Source organism: Chiloscyllium plagiosum, chromosome 13 (genome assembly GCF_004010195.1).
Source record: "Chiloscyllium plagiosum isolate BGI_BamShark_2017 chromosome 13, ASM401019v2, whole genome shotgun sequence".
In the NCBI taxonomy this organism is placed as follows: Eukaryota; Metazoa; Chordata; class Chondrichthyes; order Orectolobiformes; family Hemiscylliidae; genus Chiloscyllium; species Chiloscyllium plagiosum.
The window spans coordinates 30,005,984-30,031,042 of record NC_057722.1 but is presented as its reverse complement, the minus strand read 5'-3'; the positions used below and the strand labels follow the sequence as shown (position 1 = coordinate 30,031,042).

The following is a 25,059-nucleotide window of genomic DNA, read 5'->3' as shown; positions in this document are numbered from 1 at the left end:
GTACTGCTCCTCGGATGTTGCCTGAACTGCTGTGCTCTTCCAGCACCACTAATCCAGAAATTGCTATGATATCCCAGTCCCATGTTCCTAACCATGCCCGGAGTTCATCTGCCTTCCCTGTTAGGTCTCTTGCATTGAAATAAATGCAGTTTAATTTGTCAATCCTACCTTGTCCCTGCCTGCTCAGACTGACTCGCTTCTGTTCTCAGCTGTACCAGTCTCAGATTGATCTCTTTCCTCACTATCTCCCTGGGTCGCACCCCCCACCTTACTGGTTTAAATCCTCCTGAGCAGCTCTAGGAATCGTACTGCTCCTCTGCTGCCTGAACTGCTGTGCTCTTCCAGCATCACTAATCCAGAATCTGGTTTCCAGCATCTGCAGTCATAGTTTTTACCTATCATAGCAATTACAGAAACATAACTTAATGTTCCAGGATATAAATGCTACAGGAAGGATAGAAAGGGAAGCAAGAGAGGAAGGAGTGTTTTTGATAAGGGAAAGCATTACAGTTGTACCGAGGGAGGATATTCCCGGAAATACATCCAGGGACATTATTTGGATGGAACTGAGAAATAAGAAAGGGATGATCACCACCTTTATTGGGATTGAACTACAGACCCCCTAATAGTCAGAGGGAGATCTCGGCTATCTATAAGGATAATAGGGTGGTTATGGTTGGGGATTTTAACTTTCCAAACATTGACTGGGACTGCCAGTTAAAGGTTTAGATGGAGAGGAACTTGTTAAGTGCGTACAAGACAATTTTCTGATTCAGTATATGGATGTACCCACGAGAGAAGGTGCAAAACTTGACCGACTCTTAGGAAATAAGGCAGGGCAGGTGACTGAGGTGTCAGTAGGGGAGCACTTTGGGGTCAACAACCATAATTCTATTAGATTTTAAATAGTGATGGGAAAGGATAGAAAGTTGAATTCTAGCAATCACTTCTCTTAGCTTCCCACGGAGTTCTAGGGTACACCTGATCAGGTCCCGGGGAGAAAGGCCAATTTGGACAGTATTAGGCAAGAACTTTCAAAAGCTGACGGGGGGCAGATATTCGCAGGTTTAGGGATGGCTGGAAACTGGTAAGCCTTCAGAAATGAGATCAAGAATCCAGAGAAAGTATATCACTGGTAGATATAGGGAATGCTGGATGACTAAAGAAATTGAGGGTTTGGTTAAGAAAAAGAAGGAAGCATATGTCGGGTATAGACAGGATCGATCGAGTGAATCCATAGAGTATAAAGGCAGTAGGAGTATACTTAAGAAGGAAATCAGTAGGGACATAGCTTTGGCAAATAGGGTTAAGGAGAATCCAAAGGGAGTTTACAAATACAATAATGACAACTGGATAACTAGGGAGAGAATAGGGCCCCTCAAAGATCAGCAAGGCAGCCTTTCTGTGGCGCTGCAAAAAATAGGGGAGATACTAAATGAGTATTTTGCATCAGCATTTACTGTGGAAAGGGATATGGAATGTAGGAAAATAGATGGTGACATCTTGCAAAATGTCCAGATTACAGAGGAGGAAGTGTCTTGAAAAGCATAAAGGTGGATAAATCCCCGGGACCTGATCAGGTGTACCCTAGAACTCCGTGGGAAGCTAAGAGAAGTGATTGCTAGGCCTCTTGTTGAGATATTTGTATTATCGATAGTCACAGGTGAGGTGCTGGAAGACTGGTGATTGGCTAACGTGGTGCCACTGTTTAAGAAGGGTGGTAAGGACAAGCCAGGGAACTATAGACCAGTGAGCCTGATGTTGGTGGTGGGCAAGTTGTTGGAGGGAATCCTGAGGGACAGTATGTACATGCATTTGGAAAGGCAAGGACTGATTAGGGATAGTCAACATGGCTTTGTGCGTGGGAAATCATGTCTCACAAACGTAATTGAGGTTTTTTTTTGAAGAAGTAACAAAAGATTGAGGGCAGAGCAGTTGATATGATCTATATGGACTTCAGTAAGGCATCCAACAAGGTTCCCCATGGGAGACTGGTTAGCAAGGTTAGATCTCACTGAATACAGGGAGAACTAGCCACTTGGATACAGAACTGGCTCAAAGGTAGAAGACAGAGGGTGGTGGTGGTGGTGGAAGGTTGTTTTTCAGACTGGAGGCCTGTGATCAGTGGAGTACCACAAGGATCGGTGCTGGGTCCTCTACGTTTTGTCATTTACATAAATGATTTGGATGCAAGCATAAGAGGTACAGTTAGTAAGTTTGCAGTTGATACCAAAATTGGAGGTGTAGTGGACAGCGACGAAGGCTACCTCAGATTACAATAGGATCTTGACCAGATGGGCCAATGGGCTGAGAAGTGGTAGATGGAGTTTAATTCAGATAAATGTGAGGTGCTGCACTTTGGGAAAGTAAATCTTAGCAGAACTTATGCACTTATTGGTAAGGTCCTCGTGACTGTTGCTGAACAAAGAGACCTTGGAGTGCAGGTTCATAGCTCCTTGAAAGTGGAGTTGCAGGTAGATAGGATAATGAAGAAGGCGTTTGGTATGCTTTCTTGGTTAACGTACTGAGTACAGGACTTGGGAGGTCATGTTGCGCCTGTACAGGACATTGGTTGGGCCACTGTTGGAACATTGGGTGCAATTCTGGTCTCCTTCCTATCGGAAAGATGTTGTGAAACGGTTCAGAAAAGATTTACAAGGATATTGCCAGGGTTGGAGGATTTGAGCTATAGGGAGGGGCTGAACAGGCTGGGACTGTTTTCCCTGGAGCGTCAGAGACTGAGGGGTGACCTTTTATAGAGGTTTAAAATTGAGGGGCATGGATAGGGTAACTAGACAAAGTCTTTTCCCTGGGGTCGGGGAGCCCAGAACTGGAGGGCATAGGTTTAAGGTGAGAGGGGATAGATATAAAAGAGACCTACGGGGCAACTTTTTCACGCAGAGGGTGGTACGTGTCTGGAATGAGCTGCCAGAGGAAGTGGTGGAGGCTGGTACAATTGCAACATTTAAGAGGCATCTGGATGGGTATATGAATAGGAAGGGTTTGGAGGGATATGGGCTGCCTGCTGGTAGGTGGGACTAGATTGGGTTGGGATATTTGTATGGCATGGATGGATTGGACCGAAGGGTCTGTTTCTGTGCTGTACATCTCTATGACTGTAGTGGAAACATCTTCTCCGTATTCGGGTATCTGTATTGTATAAGTTTCAATCGGACTCCCTCCACAACATTCTAAACTCCAAGTACAGACCAAGTGTCCTCAACCACTCCTCGTGTAACAAGACCTTCATCCCCAGGATCATTCTTGTACACCTCCTCTGGAACCCCTCTAAGACCAGCACATCCTTCCTTCGATGAGAGCAGTTTTGGGCCCTGCAATGTCCCAAATGCAGTTTGACCAGAGCCTTATACAGTCTCTGCAGTACATCTTTGCTCCTTTATTCTAGCCTTTTTGAAATGAATGCTAACATTGCATTTGCCTTCCTTATTGCCAACTGAACCTGCATGTTAACCTTAAGAGAATTCTGAATCTGGACTCCCAAGTCCTTTTTTGCGCTTCAGATTTCCAAACCCTTTCCCATTTTGGAAAATAGTCACACCTCTTTTTCCTATCCAGTGCATAACCTCACACTTTCCCAAATTTGTATTATGTCTACCTATCCAAGTCCTTCTGCAGCTTGCCTGTTTCCTCAACACAACCTGTTGCCCCAGTATTTCTATATCATCTATAAACCTAGTAATAATGCCCTCCATTTCTTCATCTAAATGAAGTTAGTGTATAACGTGAATCGTAATGTTCACAAAACTGACTCTTGCGGAACTCTACTAGTTGCCATCCTGTAAAAGATGCCTTGATCCTTACTCTCTGCCTTCTGCCCGTCAGCCATTCCTCTATCCATGCCAGTACCTTGCCCCTAATACCATGGACCCATCTTATTGAGCAGGCTCCTGCACGACACCTTGTCAAAGGCCTTTTAGAGATCCATCCACTGGTTCTCCTTTGTCTAACGTGATTGTTACCTCCTCTAAGAAATCTAACAGATTCATCAGGCACGACCTCCACTTGACAAAGATATGCTGTCTCAGCCCTACTTTATTATGTACTCTGCAATCTCATTCTTAATAATGGATAAAATATTACCAATGACCAAGGTCAGACTAACTGGCTTGTAGCTTCCTATCTTCTGCCTCCCTCCCTTCTTAAACAGGGATGTTACATTAGTCATTTTCCAGACCGCTGGGATCGTTCCTGACTTGTGATTCATGAAAGATCACCATCAATACCTCTGCAATCTCTTCGGCTATCCCCTTCAGAACTCTGGGGTGTATTGCATCTGGTCTGGGTTATTTATTCACATTCAGATCTTTCAACTTCCCCAGCACCTGCTCTTTAGTGATGGCCACTACACTCACCTCTGCCCCTGACTCTCTTGAAGTTCTGGTATGCCGCTGGTGTCTTCCACAGTGAAAACTGATGCAAAGTACCTTTTTTAGTTTCTCCGCAACATCTTTTATTCTCTCTATCCACTTCTCCGGCCTCATTTACAGTGGTCCAATGCCCATTCTAGCCTCTCGTATCATTTTAGAAATCTTACAAACTCTTGTAATCTTCTTTTCTATTATTAGCTCGCTTACTTTTTTATTTCATCTTCTCCCCCACCACCTTATTGCTTTTTTGTTGTCATCTGCTGATTTTTCAAGGCTTCCCAATCCTCTGGCTTCTCACTAGTCGTCTTGACATTATATGCTTTTTCTTTTGCTTCTATGTTGTCCTTGACTTCCCTTGTCAGCCATGATTACCTCATCTTCCCCTTAGCATGTTTCCTCTTCCTTGAGATGAAGTTCTGCTGTGTCTCCCAAATTACCCCCAAATATTCCTCCCATTGCTGCTCCACCGTCTTCCCTGCTTGGCTCCCCTCCCAATCAACTCTGAAACTCTGGCCAGCTCCTCTCCCATGTCTTTGTAATTACCTTTACTCAACTGTAATATTGTTACATCTGATGCAAGCTTCTCCCTGTTAAACTGCCTCCTGTGGATTCCTTCACCTTAAGCTCTCTAATCAATTCAGCCTTATTACACATCACCAAATCCAGAATTATCTGTTCCCTTGTGGGCTTTGCCACAAGCTGCTTTTGAAAAAAGCTCCTAGGCATTCCATGAATTCCTTTTCTTAAGATCTGCTACCAACCTGATTTGCCCAGTTTGCCTGCATACTGAAATCCTCCCAATCAGTGTAATAGATCATTCTGACATGCCTTTTCTATCTCTTGATATTTTCCCCTCTTCTCTATATCCTGACAACTGCTAGGAGGTCCATATACCCATCAGATCTCTTTCCCTTTGTATGGGCTCAACTCTACCCACACCACTTCTATGCCTTCCACCTCTTGCCATTGATTTAAGTTCTTACCAACAAGGCAATGCCGCTCTCTCTGGAAATTTAGTAAAGACTTATTCATCAGCTGCTTGCAGTATCAGTTGTGCTTTAGTTGGTGCTATTCTCGTCTCTGAGGCACTTTGCATCCTAGATTAATACAAGATTCCATCATGTACTGCAATAGCTTCCAGTTTCACCATGGAGGCTGCATGAAGTGCTAGCTCTAAAATTGCACCATCAATCTGGGCAATCTAAATGTGTTTCACTTGACGTTTCTGACATTATAGAATCTTGTATAGATCTACAAACTGTACTAAATCCAATTTGATCCTTTCTAATTTATTCCCTGGGTGAAATTCGGATATTTATATCATGATAACCGAAAAAAATAATAACACCCATTCAATCTGAGACTCCTTCAGAAGCTCCTACATTGAAGAGATCAGAAGATTTTTACATCTGGAAGCTTTGGCATTTCATGTATGGATTTGTTTACAGAAATGTTAGACAACTTTTAAGTACCTTGTAGGATTTGTGCAAGTTCTCAGTTAATTCTCTATGCTGAAGCCTGCCACAGAAAGTGAGTAGAATTTCTGGTATCATTTCCCCAGCTGTCTCTGACCCTTGAACCCAACCTAACCGTTGAGTAAAGTATCTAATTAAAGGGACTAGTGCATGTTTCTGACATCTGCTGTGACATGAAAAGAATCCTGATTTTAACAGTAAGTCCACAGATTGTGTTTCGGCCATCCCTCTGTTAATATTTTATGCTGCACAATTATTATACTGTGAAATAAGACATTGTCACCATGGATTTGCAAAAGGGATAACTTGCTTGACAAATCAACTAGAATGCTTTAAGGATGTAACTAGTAGAGTTGATCTGGGAGCCAATGGATTTGGTTGATTTGGACTTTCTGAAGGCTTTTGACAAAATCCCAGATAAGAGATTAATGTGTAAAACTAAAGCACAACAGGATTAGGGTTTTAAGGGGGATTGAAAATTGGTTAGCAGACAAGAAATAAGAGTACAAATAAATGGATCTTTTTCTGAATGGCAGGCATTGACGAATGGAGTTCCAGAGAGATCAAATAAAGAAATTAAAAGTTATATTTTTACACAGCAACTGGTGAGAATGTAAAACCTGCTGCCCTATGGAATGGATGGCAATAATTCAGGCCAAATGGCTTGTTTTTATTTATAATGACAGAGTTCCAATAGCATATTGTAATTGGCCTTTTTATAGTGTGTCCATCCTTGTGGCTAACACACTTGCCACTTATATGCAGCATAAAAGGGCAATAAATGCTAGTTTTTTTTGTAGAATCAGGAGCACCATTGCATCTGAATACACTGTAAATACGCTGTGCAGTGGCACTTCAAGTTTGAGACGAACAAGAAAACATCTGTATGCAAGTAATCTGATCAGCCTGAAACTGCATTGTGAGCAATCTCCTCGAAAACCAGTTAAACCAGAAGAGTTTCACTTCAGTTGATTTTTGAATACCACAGTGATTTAATCTGCATTCAACTGAAACTTTTGTTGGTGTGTGTGTGTGTGAGAATGACATTTGTCAAAAGTAATTCGGTGGTTCTATTTTCATGAATTTAATGCAATTTTATTCTAACTTCTGGATTTACTTGCTAATATGCATATTCCCATGTGGATAACGTTTTTTTGAAAATTCTCAAGGTATCAGTTAATTCCAGAATTATCTACCAAGTAGCACATACATCTATTCTGCCTTCTAATGTATCTTATATTGGCAAATGATTCTATTTGTATCATATCACTCAATCAATTTACAATATAGCAAATATCATTCCCTATTGTATGCTGTCCTGTTAAACTGAAGAGCAAAATATTCTCCATATATAGCATACATTATGCGGACTTGTGAAACACATTTTGTATCCCATGAATAGACTAATGTAGAAACGCTCAATGCTTGACAAATGGACTATGACCAAACAATGGGATAGAAATTCTACCAAACATAAACTTAACAAAAATATATGTTAATCTATTGATTGCCAGTAAGCATTGGGATGGAAACTCCATTCTTATTTCACATTGCAATGCTCAAGCAAATTCTCATAACACAGTAAAATCTAGTCAAATGTCAGACCTCTCACTATACTGATACCCCAAATACTAAAACAAGCAATTGAAATGAATATACATTTTAAATACAAATTCTACTCACTCTATCATTACATATAATTCACTATATCTCCATCCTCCCTTAGGTGAAAGATCATTGACCTGAATCATCATTTTGTTTCTTTCTCCACAAATGCAGCCTGACCTGTGTATTTTGACTAATTCCTGTTTTAGTCTCTGATTTCTAGCTTCTGCAGTAGCTTGATTTTGTGTGAATAAAGTCCCCATTAAGTAAATATTTCGATGTTTGGACAGATTAAAATGAACCTGGTAAAAGTCAATAGATGGAAATAAATTTAATAGTTTGTTGTTTTCCTTTGTGGTTTTTAGAAGTTGTTAAAGAACGAACTACTTCAAAATGTGTTTGTATTTTGAACTTTTCTAAAAACTGTCACAAGAAATGTACTTTAAGTGAAATAGCAGCTTTTAACATTACTATTTCTGGGCATCAGTGAGATGTCAATGTTTAAGATTATTGAACTGTCAGGAAATATGGAATCATGGGAGATGCCATTGTGAATGTTTTATGGTCCGCTATTTCAATTTGCAAGAAATGTGGAATTGAAATCAACCTGAAAATGGTTTAAATTGGGTATCCAGTGATAGAAATATATTTCTAGATAAGTATTTTATTTTTAACATGAGTGCAAAATTGGTAACCAGTGCATGGTAAATAAAATTGCACTTTTTAAAAAGTCAGGCACTTGTAAACAATCATTTAGTATTGAATCATAAAACACAGAAAACCATTTCACTCATCATTCCAACCCTCTGAATTACCAATTTGTCCTATTCTCCACTTTTACCAGAGCTCTGTAACCATTACCATTGTCAGAAGGTCACTTTACCTGACAAAGGAGCAGTGTTATGAAAGCTTGTGATTTCAAATAAACCGTAACCTGGTATTGTGACTTCTGATTTTGTCCAGCTCCGTCCAATATCAGCACTTTCACAATACCATTGCCATAAGGAGAGACCCAAATCCCTTTTGAAAGCTGCTATTGAATCTACTTCATTGATTGAAGTAACACATGAAAAATCTTTTCCTTGTTTGTTCTGAATTAAATGACAATTATGTCAAAACTCAGGTTATTAAACTTCTCATTATGGAGAAACTACACTAACTATTGTCAAAAGCCCTCTATTTTGAACACCTCCATTAAATGTCCTTTTTACTTTCCCTGTGCTGAGAAGAACCAATCCCAGATTCTTTAGTCTCTCCACATCAATGAAAGCCTTAATTCCTGATTCTATTCAATCTCCTTTCCTTGACATCGCTTGCCATTCCTTTCTGAAGAATTGGACACAGCATTTTTAGATGAGATATAACCAGTAATTTTATAACTGTTTCTCGCATAAACGTATGCGATAGGAGCAGACATTGGCCATTCGATCTTCAAGCCTGCCATGCCATTCAATAAACTCAAGGCCGATCTGTTTCTAACACTTAGATTATGCAGTACATTTCTATAGTAAAGGATCCTTTTCAAAAAGTTCAATGTACTGTTTGTTCCCATGCCAATTTTAAAATTGAACTGAAAGAATGACCCTGATTTTCCAGTGCTGTGCCATTTCAATACACCTTCTTGCAATCCTGTGCTAACATTTCTGCCTTAGACCTACTGCAATGCTCCAGCAGAGCCCAACACCAGTGGAGAAAAAGTACATCATTTTCCACTTCAGTACTTTGCAGCCTTCAGGACTGAACAGTTATAAATAGAGTCAAACAGCATGGACATAGACCTTTTCAGTCCAACTCATTTGTATTGATCAGACATCCCAATCTGACCTAATCTCATTTGCCAGCACTTTGCCCATATCCCTCTTAAACCCTTCTTATTCCTATACCCATCCAGATGCCTTTAAAATGTTGTATTTGTATTCACCTCGCCACTTCCTCTCGCAGCTCATTCCAAACACACACCATCCTCTGCCTGAAAGTGTTACCACTCAGCTCCTTTTTAAAATCATTCCCCTCTCATGTCAGATCAATAACACTTTTTCTTTCATTTTAATTACACTCTCTTCTGTATCCCCAGTTTTTGCTTGTATCTGTTCTCTCTCAGCAGAGCAGACCTATTTTCAACTATTCACGCATACCATTAATATCTATGTCTCCTCTACTATCATTGGTACTCCAATTGTCTTTCTTTGGGTACCCTTATTATCTTATGCCCAAAACGTCAACTCTCCTGCTCCTCAGATGCTGCCTGACCGGCTGTGCTTTTCCAGCACCACACTTTTCGACTCTGATCTCCAGCATCTGCAGTCCTCACTTTTCTCCCACCCTCATTATCTGTTGCACTCCCTCTGTCATAAAAACCATAATTTCAGTTCTGAAGAAGAGTCAAATTTGAATACAAAATGTTAACTTTTTTTTTCCCTCTGGCTGTTCTTTCAGATTTTTTCCCACCACATTACTTTTCTTTTATTAAAATTGTACCATTTAGATTATACCAATCCCTCAGTTCCACAATTACACATGTGCAGAAAATTTAATCTGCCACTCGCCTGCCAATTTTACCAGTCTGTATCCTCCTGAAGTCTGCCATTATTCTATCCTCTTCCCTAAAATATTACCATCTCACCAATTCTCTGTAAACTTTGACACTACATCCTCTGTACCCAAGTCCGGATCATTCCTACACATTTAAAAATTGTTACCCTAATATCTACAACTGGCAGGCTCAAAGGTATAGTTTCCACTAGTTTTAAAGATAACCATCCATTAATACCCTCTCCTCTCCATCTCGCTGCCAATTTGGTACCAAAAACTGCCACTATTTTCCCTCTTAATTCCCTGATTTGTGATGATCGTGAATGAGTACAAGACAGTAATCTATGCTTCCGACAACCTTTACACAGTGGAAATTTCAGCAGTAAGAATATTAGACTCATCCGCTTGAATTATTGCCTAAAATCAATTCTTTGCGCATTATTGGTAATTATACACGGACATGGGATGAGGATTTTTTTTCCCCTTAAACTCTGACAGCTACCTAACCTTTTTACATGAACGTTAATGGCCAGGGCATTCCATACACTTGAAGGAACGGTAACGATCTGATAATTGCAGAGTTTTTAAATACCAGCGTTTTATAATGGCCTATTGTTCCAGTGAAGCCTTACCCCGGAGCAGGGGTGTCACACATATAAATACAACAGAAAAATCCGACCCATGCGTGTTATGTTCAAGGTTGCCGTATGTCCTGGAATGAGCCCTTCTAAGCTTCAGGCTGCAGCAGCAAACCCGCCGCCAAAGCTGATCCACGTGGAGGGACTGCGGACCCGGGAGACTGGAATTGCGGATTCGGGGAGACTGCGAGAACGCGGTACAATCCAGATCGTGGATTGCGGGCAAGGAGCTGGGGCTCGGGAGGGAGGGAGGGCAATGGGGTGGAGTGAGACGGTGGCCCCCCGTTTCCTGCAGAGCCGGCAGCAGTAACCCGGTGAGTGGGAGCGGAGACAGCAGCGACCAGGAAAGGGGGCTGGGTGAAACCACAGCACTGCATATACGGTGGAGAGGCCACGGAAGATGGTTTGCACTGTTAGGTGATGGGGAGGGGGGGCAGAAGACAGGGAGCGAGAATTGCCAGAGGGTGAACAGCTTACTTTAGGTGCCGGTGCAGTGGGAAGCGACCCTAAATCGGAGCCCCAAGTTCTGGGCTCCAGTCTCAACTCAGATTTTGACTGAGGTGTTTATAACCTGACACAGGTTGAGTAATATAACTTAAAGCAAAAACAACCGCGTTTGCTGGAAATATTAACTTTTGACAGACAGCAATGCAAGGTGGTTAAGACTGTGCGAGATTTCTGGTTGGCCATAGGATGAAGTGGAGCTTGGAGTCTCTACTATTACTCTGCATAGCTCGAGATTACAGAATATATGTAAGGATGCATGTTGCCACTATAACTCGCACTCTGTGAGCTGTAATGCATCATTTCCTTTAGTGACCGCTGTATAACTAGTCTGACGTGCAGGGCAAGTGCTCTACCTGATTGTCTGCACATTCTCCATAAGGACCTTGAAACGTGCCAAACTCTACTTATTTAAGTCATTGAATTTGAGATATTTTTGTAGATGCAGCTAACAGCAGTAAGGACCAATATGGCAGCAGACGTGCTACTCTTGGCATCTGGTACACAATATGTCTGCTCAGAAAAATGCTCAAGTCCATTTTAAAAGATGTAATAGAAGAGCACTTGGAAGGTATTGACAGGATTGGGCAGAATCAGCCTGGATTTACGAAAGGAAAGTCATGCATGATAAATTTGCTAACATTTTGGGACATAACTAGTAGAGTGGATAAGGGGGAGCCGGTGAATGTGGTTTACATAGATTTTCAGACTTTCAATAAGTTCCCATGTAAGATATCAGAATGTAAAATTAAACCAAATGAGATTGGAGGTTGTGCACTGGAATGGATTGTGAACTAGTTTTCTGACAGGAAACAAAGATTAGAAATAAATGAATCTGTTTCTGAGTGGCAGCAGTGATTAGGGATCAGTGCTTGGACCCCAGCTATTCACAATCTATATTAATGATTTAGTTGAAGAAACCATGTGTCATATCTTCTAGTTTTCAGATGATACAAAGCTGGATGGAAGACTATGCTTGGAGCAACATGCAGAGAAGCTTCAGTGTGTTAAGTAAGTGGGCATATACATTGTGGATGCAGTATAATGTGGATAAATGTGAGATTATCTACTTTGGTAACAAAAACTGGAAGGTGGATTATCTGAATGGTAATAGATTGGGGAATGAGGTGTTGCAATGAGACCTCGGTATCTTGCACTGGAGTCACAGAGATGTACAGCATGGAAACAGACCATTTGGTCCAACTCGTCCATGCCGACCAGATATCCTAACCTAATCCAGTCCCATTAGCCAGCACTTCTCCCATACCCCTCTAAACCTTTCCTGTTCATACACCCAACTAGATGCCTTTTAAATGCTGTAATTGTACCAGCATTCACAATTTCCTATGGCAGCTAATTCCACACATGCACCACCCTCTGTATGAGAAAATTGCCCCTTAGATCCCTTTCAAAATTTTCCCCCCTCACCCTAAACCTATGCCATCTAGTTCTGGACTCCCCCACCAGGGAAAAGACCTTGCCTATTTACCCTATCCATGCCCCTCATGATTTTATAAACCTCTAAAAGGTCACCCCTCTGCCCCCCCATACTCCCAGGGAAAACAGCCCCAACCTATTCAGTCTCTCCCTACAGCTCAAATCCTCCAACCCTAGCAACATCCTTGTAAATGAATCAAGTTTCACAACATCATTCCAATAGGCGGGAGACCAGAATTGCATACAATATTCCAAAAGTAGCCTAATCAATGTCCTGTACAGCCACAACATGACCTCCCAAATCCTATATGAGTTGAAACTTTATTGCTGGAACAGCACAGCAGGTCAGGCAGCATCCAGGGAACAGGAGATTCGACGTTTCGGGCACAGGCCCTTCTTCAGGAATGAGCAGAGAGTGTTCAGCAGGAGCTGTTCCCTGGATGCTGCCTGACCTGCTGTGCTGTTCCAGCAATAAAGTTTCAACTTTGATCTCCAGCATCTGCAGACCTCACTTTCTCCTCCCAAATCCTATACTCAATGCTGTGACCAATAAAGGAAAGAATACCAAATGCCTTCTTCATTATCCTATCTACCTGTGACTCCACTTTGCACTCCAGGGTCTCCTGTTCAGCAACATTTCCCAGGACCTTACCATTAAGTGTATAAGTCCTGCTCTGATTTACCTTTTTAAAATGTAGCACCTCACATTTATCTAAATTAAACTCCATCTGCCACTCCGCAGCCCATTGGCCCATCTGATCAACATCCCATTGTAATGAGGTAATCACCGCTGTCCACTATACCTCCAACTAATTGCTGAAAGTAAGCATGCAGGTGCAGCAGGCAGTGGAGAAAGTAAATGGTATGTCTGGCTTCATGGTGAAAGGATATGAGTACAGGAGAAGAGAATGTCTTGCTGCAACTGTACTGTTCATTGTTGAGATCACACCTGGCGTATTGTGTGTACTTTTGGTTCCTTTCTCTGAAGAAGGATGTTCTAAATCTATTGAGGGAGTGCAAACTTTCACCAGACTAATTCCTAGAATGTCAGGAGTGATATACAAAGAGGGATTGGATCAGTAAGGACTATACTCATTAGAGTTTAGAAGAATGAGGGGTGATTTCATCAACCTATTAAGTTCTAACAGGATTAGACAGGGTAGATTCAGGAAGGATATTTCCACTGACCTGGGAGTCCAGAACCAGGGAGTCATACTGTACAGATAAGGGATAGACCTTTTATAGGACAGAGATGTGGAGAAATGTCTTCACCTAGGGAGTGATGAACCTGTGGAATTCTCTGCCACAACAAACCATTGAAGTCAGAACATCGAAGACTTTCAAGAAAATGTAGACATAGTTCTTATGCTAAAAGGATCAAAGGATATGGGGAGAATATTGGAACAGGCTACTGAGTTGGATAATCAGCCATAATCATACTGAATGGCAGTATGGACTCAAGGAGCTGAATGGTCTACACTGGTCCAATTTATATGCTTTAACTTTTATTATGTCCATAAAAAACAAGGTGTACACCAATTTCTACATGATGGTGTTCAATAACTTCTGTGAATGTGGTGAGTCTGGCATCCTGCATCAGAGTGCCCATTCAATGAGAGCAACATAATCTAAAATGCACTGTAGATTGGTGTGTGTGTGCGCGCGTGTGTGTACACAGTTGTGGTGGTAGATACATGTAGCCATATCAACTGAGGAATGGTTAAAAGGGTAAGTTTTCAAACTGGAAAGATGTGTAAAGTTCCACATAAGTCTGTATTGGGCGTCACCCTTATTACCTGTATTTGCAAATGACTTGAACTTGGGAACGGTAAAAAGAAACAACATTTTACTGGCAATAAACGAGGATATGGTAAATTGCTAAAGATTATTAGAGGTCATAAACAAGCACACAGCTAAGACAAACAATTAATGAGTTCATTTCAATGTAGAAAATGTCAAATAATGTATTTTATGTATTTTGGAAGTAAGGGTAAACTGTGTGAAAAGATTCAAAATGGATTAGAGTGTTCTAAACATATAGTTGCACGTTATTAAAGAAAACCATTTAAGCAAAGTCCTGGAAGTTTGATTTCATGGCACAAGCTCCCAAAACCAATGTAGACGTGTGCACAGTCGGAATGTGGTATACTTGGATATTCTAGTTATAAGGATTATATAAAAGTAATACGAAAGCCAAAATGTAGATTTTCTATAAAGTTTCAAAACTAAAGGGTAAAATCTAAGAAGAGATGACTTGTTCTTTTGAGTTGCAGGGTGCAATCTTGACTGTCTCTGGTGTCCAACCTAATATCATGTACTTTTAGACTTTCATAGAATATAGAACTGTACAGCACAGGAACAGGCCCTTCAGCCCATGATATTGTACTGAGCATGACACCAGATTAAACTAATTCCTTCTGCCTGCCCTTGGTCCTTATCCCTCCATTCCTTGAATGCCCGTGTGCTTATCTAAAAGTCCCTTTAATGGCCCTCTCATATCTTCTCCATCACCAGCCCTGGCAGCCCATTCCAGATTCCTACCACTCTCTATGTAAAAAAACTTGCCCCTCACATTTCCTTTGAACTTCCCCCTCTCACCTTAAATGCATGCCCCTAGTATTAGATATTTAAACTGTGGGGAAAAAGATTCTGACCGTCATATTCATGCTGAAATTTCTCATCACCTGCAGGATCATGCTGCAATGCAAAAACATCCTCTTTGTTCCTGTACCTCTAGGTGCCAGCTGAAAATCCTTACCCTTTCATCCACCTTCACCTCAAACAAACACAAGGAACTTTGCCACTGAAATTGAAACTGTTCGGTTCATCTGTCTTTTCTCCATTTGTTCGTTTTCATCCACCAGACCAAACTCCTCAAGCCTTAGCCCTGTCATCGCCCAGAACTCACTCTCTGTAAAACTTCCTTTCTATCTGTTCTCATTCCTTCTCCAAACTCATATTGTGCCAGTGACCAATCTACTGTTCCATTTCAACTTCATACTGACCACAAAGTTTCCCATCTGGTCACCCATGTTGGCTGGTGGTGTTGACAGTTATTCTTCTAAAATACACTGCTCCTCCTCATAAAATCTGCTGCCACCACCCTACCTCAAAATGACCGGCATTGACTCCATCTACTGTTGTAAGTTACTGCCTTTTGCTAACCTCCTTTTCCTCTGCAATGTCCTGGAATATACCAGTCCCTTCAACAGTAACAAACTCTCCTTGACCTACATGAGTGGAACCATTGACATATCTGATCATGCCATTGCCTTGTATCATCAGCTATTTGGAATTGAACTTTGTTTGATTCCATCCTAATCCATCCAGAGATTAACATTTAATTCTTTCCCCTTTCTCACCCTGTCTCTTTGTCTTCCACATGGATCTATCTTTAGCACTCTCATAGTAGACCTGATGGACTGAATTGCCTAGTTTCTGCTGCTAGGTCTTATGGTCTTATTTTTCATCTACATGCTGCCTCTTTGCAACATCTGAAAACTCAGTATCAGTTCCTACATGGAAGCTGACAACACCCGCTGTACCTCGCCTGTCTCTAGTACTATGTAAGCAAATATTTCCTGCAACTCAATGTTGGAAAGACCAAAAGTACTGTGTTCTACTCAACAAAAATTCTGTTACCTGTCTGTTGACTCTTTCCTTTTTCCCGGCAACTGTCTGAGGCTGAACCACACATAGTGTCTAATTTGATCCCAAGATAAACTTCCAGCCTGCTCATTCAACAAGATTGCTTCCACCTCCTAACATTGCATACTTCTGCTCTATCTCATCTGTTGAAACCTTTCATTCATACCTTATTACATTCAGACTGTTTGACTGCTGCCTTGATCTTTGCATCTTTCACTATCAAAGCGACATGGTGACTCAACTGCTGCTATCACAGTGCCAGGGACCCAGGTTTGATTCCAGCCTCGGGCGACTGTCTGTGTAGAGTATGCACATTCTCCCCGTGTCTGCATGGGATTCTTTCGCGTGCTCCAGTTTCCTCCCACAATCCAAAGGTTACATGAATTGGCCATGCTAAATTGCCTATAGTTTTCAGGGATGTGTAGATTAGGTGCATTATTAAGGGGTAAATGCAGGGGAATGGGTTTGGGTGGGATACTTTTGAGAGGGTCGGTGTGGACTTATTGGGCCGAGGGGCCTGTTTCCATATCCCAACTTGAATTCTTCCAAACCTCTGCTACATTAATACTGTAATGCAATTGTAAAAGGATTCATTTTCTGGGCCCACAAATTATTTGCAATTCTTCTGAGTAACCAGTTAAGTTAGAAACTAATCTTTAGTTTGCATATTGGTCCAGTTGCCCATTTTACTTGGCACATTCAAGTACCATGAGTTGATGCAATGAATCTGTTTTTGGTTATAAAATCTACAGTTATGTGAAGATATTGACATTTAACACATTGGTTTGATTTTAAAATAATATTTTACATTACACATGGGAGAACACTTCCCAACTTGTTTCAAAAGTAGGGTTCACAGCATGAATTTGATTGGTTCAAAGGTTAAAACGAGGACTGCAGATGCTAGAAACCCGAGTCTGGATTAGAGTGGTGCTGGAAAAGCACAGCATGTCAGGCAGCATTCAAGGAGCAGGAAAATCGACGTTTCGGGCAAAAGCCCTTCAACAGGAATAGAGGCAGGGTGCCTGCAGAGTGGAGAGATACATGAGGGGGGGGGGGGGGTGGGGAGAAAGTAGCAGGGGGGTGGGGATGGAGCTGATATCTCATTTATCTCTCCACTCTGCAGGCTCCCTGCTTCTATTCCTGATAAAGGGCTTTTGCCTGAAACATCAATTTTCCTGCTGCCTGACCTGCTGTGCTTTTCCAGCACCACTATAATTCATGGTTCAAAGGTTCCCTATCTTTAATTCTCCATCCTCTTCTGTTTATCAGCATTATTCCAGTTATTAACTATAAGTCCATGTTTGTGATGTTGAATAATAATTAAATATGTGTGCTGTGATTGGGATTTTTTAAAGAAGAAAAACACCTTAACCTATTTGGATTGCTGATTAAAATGTCTTGCACAAATAGTCTACATTTTCTGTAGATAATTTAGGGAATTTGATTTGATAGTGGGACATGTTTCAATCATGCAATAGTAAAGCAACAAGGACAAGTGATGTATTTATCTATAACTATGTTTCATAATTGAATTCTGTCTCCATTTAGGTTAACTCTGCTTTTCACTTAGAGCGAGAGAAATGGATGTGAAAGGTGTGAAGGAAACCCTATCCTGGCTATATTACCAATACCTGCTTGTTACGTGCAGTTATGTGCTGGAGCCCTGGGAACAAACCGTTTTCAATTCTGTTTTGTTCATCATTGTGGCTATGGTTTTATATACAGCCTACGTCTTCATTCCAATTCACATTCGTCTGGCGCTGGAGTTCTTTTCTGGCCTAGGAGCAGGCCAACCTGAAAGCACAGTTGCCATCATGACTTAACCCAAACTAATTTGAAACTTAAGACATTTTTAAATGAGAAAAATCTGTGAATCTAAGGACCCAGTGAAAACTTTGGTTCTTCAACTTACTTTGTGGCTGCAGTCTTATTTCTTATGCACCTCAATCATCTTGTGATCCAAATAAAGTGGTAAATGGCATTATATATAAAAAGAGAAAGCATGCGGTAGTTAAAGTTAGGAATTCACTGACATCAACCGATAGAAATTTCAATTCAATGAAACTAACTATAAAAACAGCAACTGGAAGCAATAGCCATGGGGGTCAAATATTTACTCCTCCAATCATGTATTTGTCTAAATCCAATGCCATCATAGTTCACATTCGCAATCTTCTCTATTGTTTAACATAGACCTTTCATTTTAATGCTAGTTTAATTCTAGTTTTTATATAAAGAAAATTTAATTTTCTAGGACATATTTGTGTAAGTGGCTCATCACTTTGACTTTGCCTCAAAAACAGCAAATCTTAAAATTCAAACAAGTGTCAATTTATGAGACAATTCCAACACACAAAGTTTTATAACATAAAAAGTGACAGCTGGGTGCTAAAGCAAAGCTCTGCTTGGTGTTAAATTTAAGGGCTGCTCTATAATGTTCATAGTTACACATAAGGAAGAGTTATTCATATTTATAATCTATAAAGGAACCATTTTCTTGCAATTGAATTGATCCAGTGCTAGGCTGTTTACAAAGAAACTTGAAGCCATTTCAAAAAGTTCTTATTTTGCAGCAATGCATGAAATGTGCTTTCACATACTATATTAGATAACACTATATTCACGTTATAGTAAATGCCAATGATGCAGTTGGACAAGGATGTTGTAAATGGATACTTTACTAATAAACCACGAAGCAGCATGTCATGCATCTAAAGTCTCTTTAAAGTATTATACTATTGTTTTTACGATTGGTAATAATTACTTAAATCAGATTCTGTGGAATATTTGTTCCAAAGGCTATGTGCCTATTGTTCAGAAAAAGACATTATAAAATGAACATTAACTTTTCGCCTGTTCTATAATTCAGGAAAATTAATGGTTGTACATGATTTTTCAATAAAGTTTGATTAAAATATCAATCTTATACTGTCAACTTGTTTTGTGTTTAGAGTGTTTTTTCTTTATTATAGCTGTGAAAACACCAAATAGAGGATAAAATAGTCTTCATTTATGTCTGTTTTTAGAGGTCAGTTAAATTTCCAACCTAATTACACCGAATCAAAGCACTTTCTCACGGTATTAGTGTCTTTTGAAAAAGCAATGCAATTAGTCCCACTTTAAAGATATAGAGTAATGCAATATGGAAACGGACCGTTCAGTCCAACTCGTCATTCCAGATTTCCCTAATCCAACTGGTCCCACTTTAGAGATATCGAGTAATGCTCACCAATACTTTTCTATTTAAAGTATATATACTATAGACATATGGCTAACAGCAAAAATCTTAAAGCTTGATGGGAAAAGGAGCCAACCTTATACAGGCGCAGGAGCTATGGATGACATGTTACTGCTTAACGAGCCAGTCTGCTCAGTTTTCCTGTGATAAGGACCTATTTAACATGGAATTGTTGCAAATGTGGTGAAACAAAGGCCTGAATGTGGAACAATGGAGCAGACATCTTCTATGATCAGTACGTAATTGAAAAGAGGAGGTCGCACATTAAAGGATTTACACAGCAAAGGAAGGATGGCAAGAAGAAGCATAACCACAAACATGCATTGATTGTCAAATAAGGAGAGGTGCTGTATCATCTCCATAAAATGACATCTTATTGCAGATGAGGCATGGAGCATTAAGGACAAAAGGGTAACTAGGGAGAGAATAGAGCCCCTCAGAGATTAGCGAGACAGTGATCTGTGTGGAGCTGCAGGAGATGCTAAACGAGTATTTTGCATCAGTACTTACTGTGGAGAAGGACATGGAATATTTAGAATGTGGGTAAATAGATGGTGATATCTTGAAACATTCCTCTGTTATGTCTACATGACAGAGGAAGAGGTGCTGGATGTCTTGAAACCCATAAAAGTGGATAATTTCCTAGAACATGCTCAAGTGTACCCGAGAACTCTGTGGGAAGCTAGGGAAGCGATTGCTGGACATTTTGCTGAGATATCTGTATCATTGATAGTCTCAGGTAAGGTGCCAATGTCATTGATAGTCACAGGTGAGGTGAGGAAAACTAGAGGTTGGCTAACGTGGTACCACAATTTAAGAAAGGTTGTAAGGTAAAGCCAGGGAACTATAGACCAGTGAGCCTGGCATCGGTGGTGGGCATGTTGTTGGAGGGAATCCTGAGGGACAGGATTTACATGTATTTGGAAAGGCAAGGGCTGATTAGGGATGCTCAGCATGGTTTTGTGCATGGGAAATCATGTCTCATGACCTTGATTGAGTTTTTGAAGAAGTAACAAAGAGGATTGAAGAGGGCAGAGCGGTAGATGTGATCTATATGCACTTCAGTAAGGCGTTCAACAAGTTCCTCATGAGAGACTGATTAACAAGGTTAGATTCCGTAGAATACAGGGACAACTAGCCATTTAGATACAGCTCAGGCTCGAAGGTAGAAGACAGAGAGTGATGGTGGAATGTTGCTTTTCAGACTGGAAACCTGTGACCAGTGGTGTGTCACAAGGATTGCTGCTGGCTCGACTACTTTTCATCATTTATATAAATGATTTGGATGTGAGCGTAAGAGGTATAGTTAGTAAATTTGCTGATGACACCAAACTTGGATGTGTAGTGGACAGTGAAGAAGGTTACCTCTGATCATAATGGGATCTTGATCAGATAGGCCAATGGGCTGAGGAGTTTAATTTAGATAAATGTGAGGTGCGGCATTTTGGGAAAGCAAATCTTAGCAGGACTCATACATTTAATGGTAAGGTCCTAGGGAGTGTTGCTGAACAAAGAAAACTTGGAGTGCAAGTTCATAGCTCCTTGAAATATCGGAAGGATATTGTGAAACTTGAAAGGGTTCAGAAAAGATTTACAAGGTTGTTGCCAGGGTTGGAGGATTTCTGCTATAGGGAGAGACTGAAAAGTCTGGGGCTGTTTTCCCTGGAGCATTGGAGGCTAAAGGGTGACCTTATCGAGGTTTATAAAATCATGAGGGGCATAGATAGGATAAATAGACAAGGTTTTTTCCCTGGGGTGGAGGTGTCCAGAACTAGAGGGCAGAGGTTTAGAATAAGAGGAGAATGACGTAAAAGGAGCCAAGGGCAACTTTTTCACCTAGAGGGTGGTGCATATATGGAATGAGCTGCCAGAAGAAGTGATGGAGGCTGATATAATTACAGTATTTAAAAGGCATCTGGATGGGTATATGAATAGGAAGGGTTGAGAGGGATATGAGCCAAATACTTGCAAATGGGACTAGAATAGGTTGGGATATCTGGTCATCATGGATGAGTTGGACCGAAGGGTGTTTCCATGCTGTACATCTCTATGACTCTATGAGTCTATGATACTTGGCTAAATGAGAGTGCTTTGGACTTGGGTGAATTTCAAAAGATAAATGGTGAAGACCCTCTTGTAGTGCATAGTTAGTGTCCCTTTGGGTTCAAGTCCCACCTGCTCCAGAGGTGTGTAATAACACCTCTGAGCAGGTTGATTAGAAAGATAAGTTATTTTTTTTAAAATATAGGTAATTAAATTTAATTTCAAGGCTAATTTTCAAGCTAAATTAGTTCTTTAATCCATTAATTAAAAGCTTCTCTGTTTGATTATGTGTAATTTTAATCACATTTCTGAAGCAGGAGACAACTGAATCATTCTCAGATGATGCTAGTTAACTGCACAATTGCTTTGGGTCTCATTAAAAAGGCGGCAAGCACTGCCCTTTGATGTGAAGGGCACTGCTTGTCACTGGCCACCCGGGTATTTTCTATCTTCCTGGTGGTGGAAATTGAATAAAGATTCGTGCACCTTGTGTCTCTCACTGTGTCTCACACCTACACACACACACCATGGGTGCTGGGGAAAAATAAGCATTACCGCAGTTAGGCAGTAGTGTGGGGGTTTAAGGAAGAAAAGAAAAAAAAAAGAGGGAAAAAAAAGAAAAAAAATTAAATAAACAGCAACGTTAAGGGCAGTGCTTGTCACTGGCCACTCGGGTGTTTTCCCTTAGAAGAAAAAAAGAAATAAAAAGGTGGCAACCTCAGTGCTGCTTGGCCAAATGAGCGTCTTTTGGGGTTGGGTGAAAATATGCAGTTGTGTGAGACAGGCAGAAAGGCTGAGTGTGGTGCTCAGTCTCTGTCTGGGAAGTTCAGGAATTGATATGGTCCCAATGGAAACAGCCAATTAGTAAGTGACAGATGCAGACTATTTTATTACAGTTTTTAAAGCACAAAACAAAATAAAGGTTGGGACTTTTGGTTGTAATAGAAGTGTTTAAATTGAAAGAAGGTCACCAGCTTATTTAAGATCTCTTAAAGGAACAGGCAGGCTTGGGAAGCTGGAAGCAAGAGCAGGCAGCCCAGGGCAGCAATGAGAGCGGGAACAGGCAGCCCAGAGCAGGAACAGGCAGCCCGGAGCCACAGCAAGAGCAGGAACAGGCAGCCCGGGGCAGCAGCGAGAGCAGGAACAGGCAGCTGGGGGCAGCAGCGAGAGCAGGAACAGGCAGCCCGAGGCAGCAGCGAGAACAGGCACAGGCAGCTGGGGGCAGCAGCGAGAGGAGGAACAGGCAGCTGGGGGCAGCAGCGAGAACAGGAACAGGCAGCCCGGAGCAGCAGCGAGAACAAGAACAGGCAGCTGGGGGCAGCAGCGAGAACAGGAACAGGCAGCTGGGGGCAGCAGCGAGAGCAAGAACAGGCAGCCCAGAGCAGCAGCGAGAACAGGAACAAGCAGCTGGGGTCAGCAGTGAGAACAGGAACAGGCAGCTGGGGGCAGCAGTGAGAACAGGAACAGGCAGCCCGGAGCAGCAGCGAGAGCAGGAACAGGCAGCTGGGGCAGCATCGAGAACAGGAACAGGCAGCTGGGGGCAGCAGTGAGAGCAGGAACAGGCAGCCAGGGGCAGCAGCGAGAACAGGAACAGGCAGCTGAGGGCAGCAGTGAGAACAGGTACAGGCAGCCCAGGGCAGCAGCGAGAACAGGAACAGGCAGCCCGAGGCAGCAGCAATAGCAGGAACAGGCAGCTGGGGGCAGCAAGGAGAGGAGGAACCAGCTGCAAGGTGATGAGAACAGGAAGAGGCCGAAGGCGATGAGAGCAGGGAAAGGCAGCTTGGGATAGCGGCAGGTCGAGCCCTTGTGAGGAGCACAAGTCCAGCATAGCAAGGCACTTATGGACTGTGGTGTTGAACTGTTAACTTTATTTCATTGTTTCACTGCATTTTAGTATGAAGGGCTATAATGTTTAACTTTTTAACTGTTCACTTTTTTTTGCTTCATACCAAGATACTGTACCCAAGTGAAAACAGAATATGCTGGAGGTCACAGTGTGTCAGACACCATCCATGGAGAGTAAGCAAGCTAACATTTCAAGTCTAAATATCTATTCATCAGAGCTTCACGTAAATCTATTCTCTATAGTACTTGACATTCTGGTCTCCTTCCTATTCAAAGATGTTGTGAAACTTGAAAGGGTTCAGAAAAGATTTACAAGGATGTTGCCAGGTTTGGAGGATTTGAGCTATAGGGAGAGGCTGAATAGGCTGGGGCTGTTTTCCCTGGAGCGTCGGAGGCTAAGGGGTGATCTTATAGAGGTTTACAAAATTATGAGGGGCATGGATAGGATAAATAATGGGTATATGAATAGGAAGGGTTTGGAGGGATATGGGCTGGGTGCTGGCAGGTGGGACTAGATTGGGTTGGGATATCTGGTCGCGTGGACAGGTTGGACTGAAGGGTCTGTTTCCATGCTGTACATCTCTATGACTCTATGACCTTCCAATGGCTGCCCCCAATCCATTTTGTTTTTCATTTCCTGCTGTAATTTGTAATGGTGCTGTAATTTGCCCTCCCTGAATTTAGCACTTTCACCTGAGAGGGAGTCTGAAGTTGGGGCTAACAATAGGAATAAAAAATATAAAATTTGGAGTCTGACACCTCGGCTTTATTTTTGAATTAATCCTTTTATCTGCCAGAAAATTATGTGAACTGAACTTTCTGCTGCAGGAACCTTATCTTTCCTTACTCAGGAAGATACTTAAAAGGAACTTTTCTTGGATCTGTGCCTCAGTGTAGGCCAGTCTGTAAAATCAGAAACAAAAACAGAAATTACAGGAAAAGCTCAGCATGTCTGGCAGCATCCGTGGAGAGAAATCAGAGTTAATATCTTAGGTTGAATGAGCCATCTTCAGATCTGATCTGAGGAAGGGCCACCGAACCTGAAACGTTAACGTTGATTTCTCTCCATGGGTGCTGCCAGACGTGCTGAGCTTTTCCTATAATTTCTGTTTTTGTGTCTGATTTACAGGATCCGCAGTTCTTTGTTTTTAACTTTGTTTGTAAAATTGGACATGTCAACATGCATATTTTAAAATAATTCCCTCCATCTAAATTCATCAAAGGAAAGTTGGACATTTCCTTTTGAGCACTACTATGACATCCTCCAATGCAGTCAGTGGCATTTAGGAACACCCACATTGCTGTTAGGAAGCGGGTTTCAGCATGTTAACACAGTGACAGTGAAGGAACCATGATATAAACTGGAGGAGAACTTAACGCCTTTGTCCTTCTGGGTGGTAGGGGTCACGGGTTTGCTGTAGTGCAATCTGTAGATGGTTTACATTGCAATCACTTTTCATAAATAGTTTAGGGGCTGATTGTAGGGGGTGATCAGGTTGGCAGTATTCTCCTAAATGGTTTCCTCGTTTCCCCTCCCCCCACCTTGTCTCAGTCAAATCCATCGAATTCAGCACCGCCTTCCTAACCTGCAATCTTCTTCCTGACCTCTCCGCCCCCCACCCCAGTCTGACCTATCACTCTCACCTTGACCTCTTTCCACCTATCACATTTCCAACGCCCCTCCCCCAAGTCCCTCCTCCCTA

The 25,059-nt window shown here is 41.6% G+C and overlaps 1 protein-coding gene across 13 annotated transcripts in view; it reads left to right on the top strand.

The window, feature by feature from the left end:
- The window catches only part of sptssb (serine palmitoyltransferase, small subunit B), a 33,200-nt gene extending 14,035 nt beyond the window's left edge, over positions 1–19,165 (top strand). For 4 of the 13 annotated variants that reach the window (XM_043702134.1, XM_043702141.1, XM_043702139.1 and 1 more), the window contains one exon: positions 17,779–19,165. In XM_043702134.1, the coding sequence (XP_043558069.1) occupies positions 17,811–18,053 (243 nt within the window). In that variant the 5' untranslated portion in view covers positions 17,779–17,810 and the 3' untranslated portion in view covers positions 18,054–19,165. Of the gene's footprint in view, positions 1–6,663; positions 6,735–10,699; positions 10,836–10,891; positions 10,953–12,082; positions 12,154–17,778 lie in introns of those variants that run through there. The other 9 variants (XM_043702133.1, XM_043702144.1, XM_043702136.1 and 6 more) reach the window with 9 other exon arrangements.
- The last annotated feature ends 5,894 nt before the right edge of the window (positions 19,166–25,059 follow it).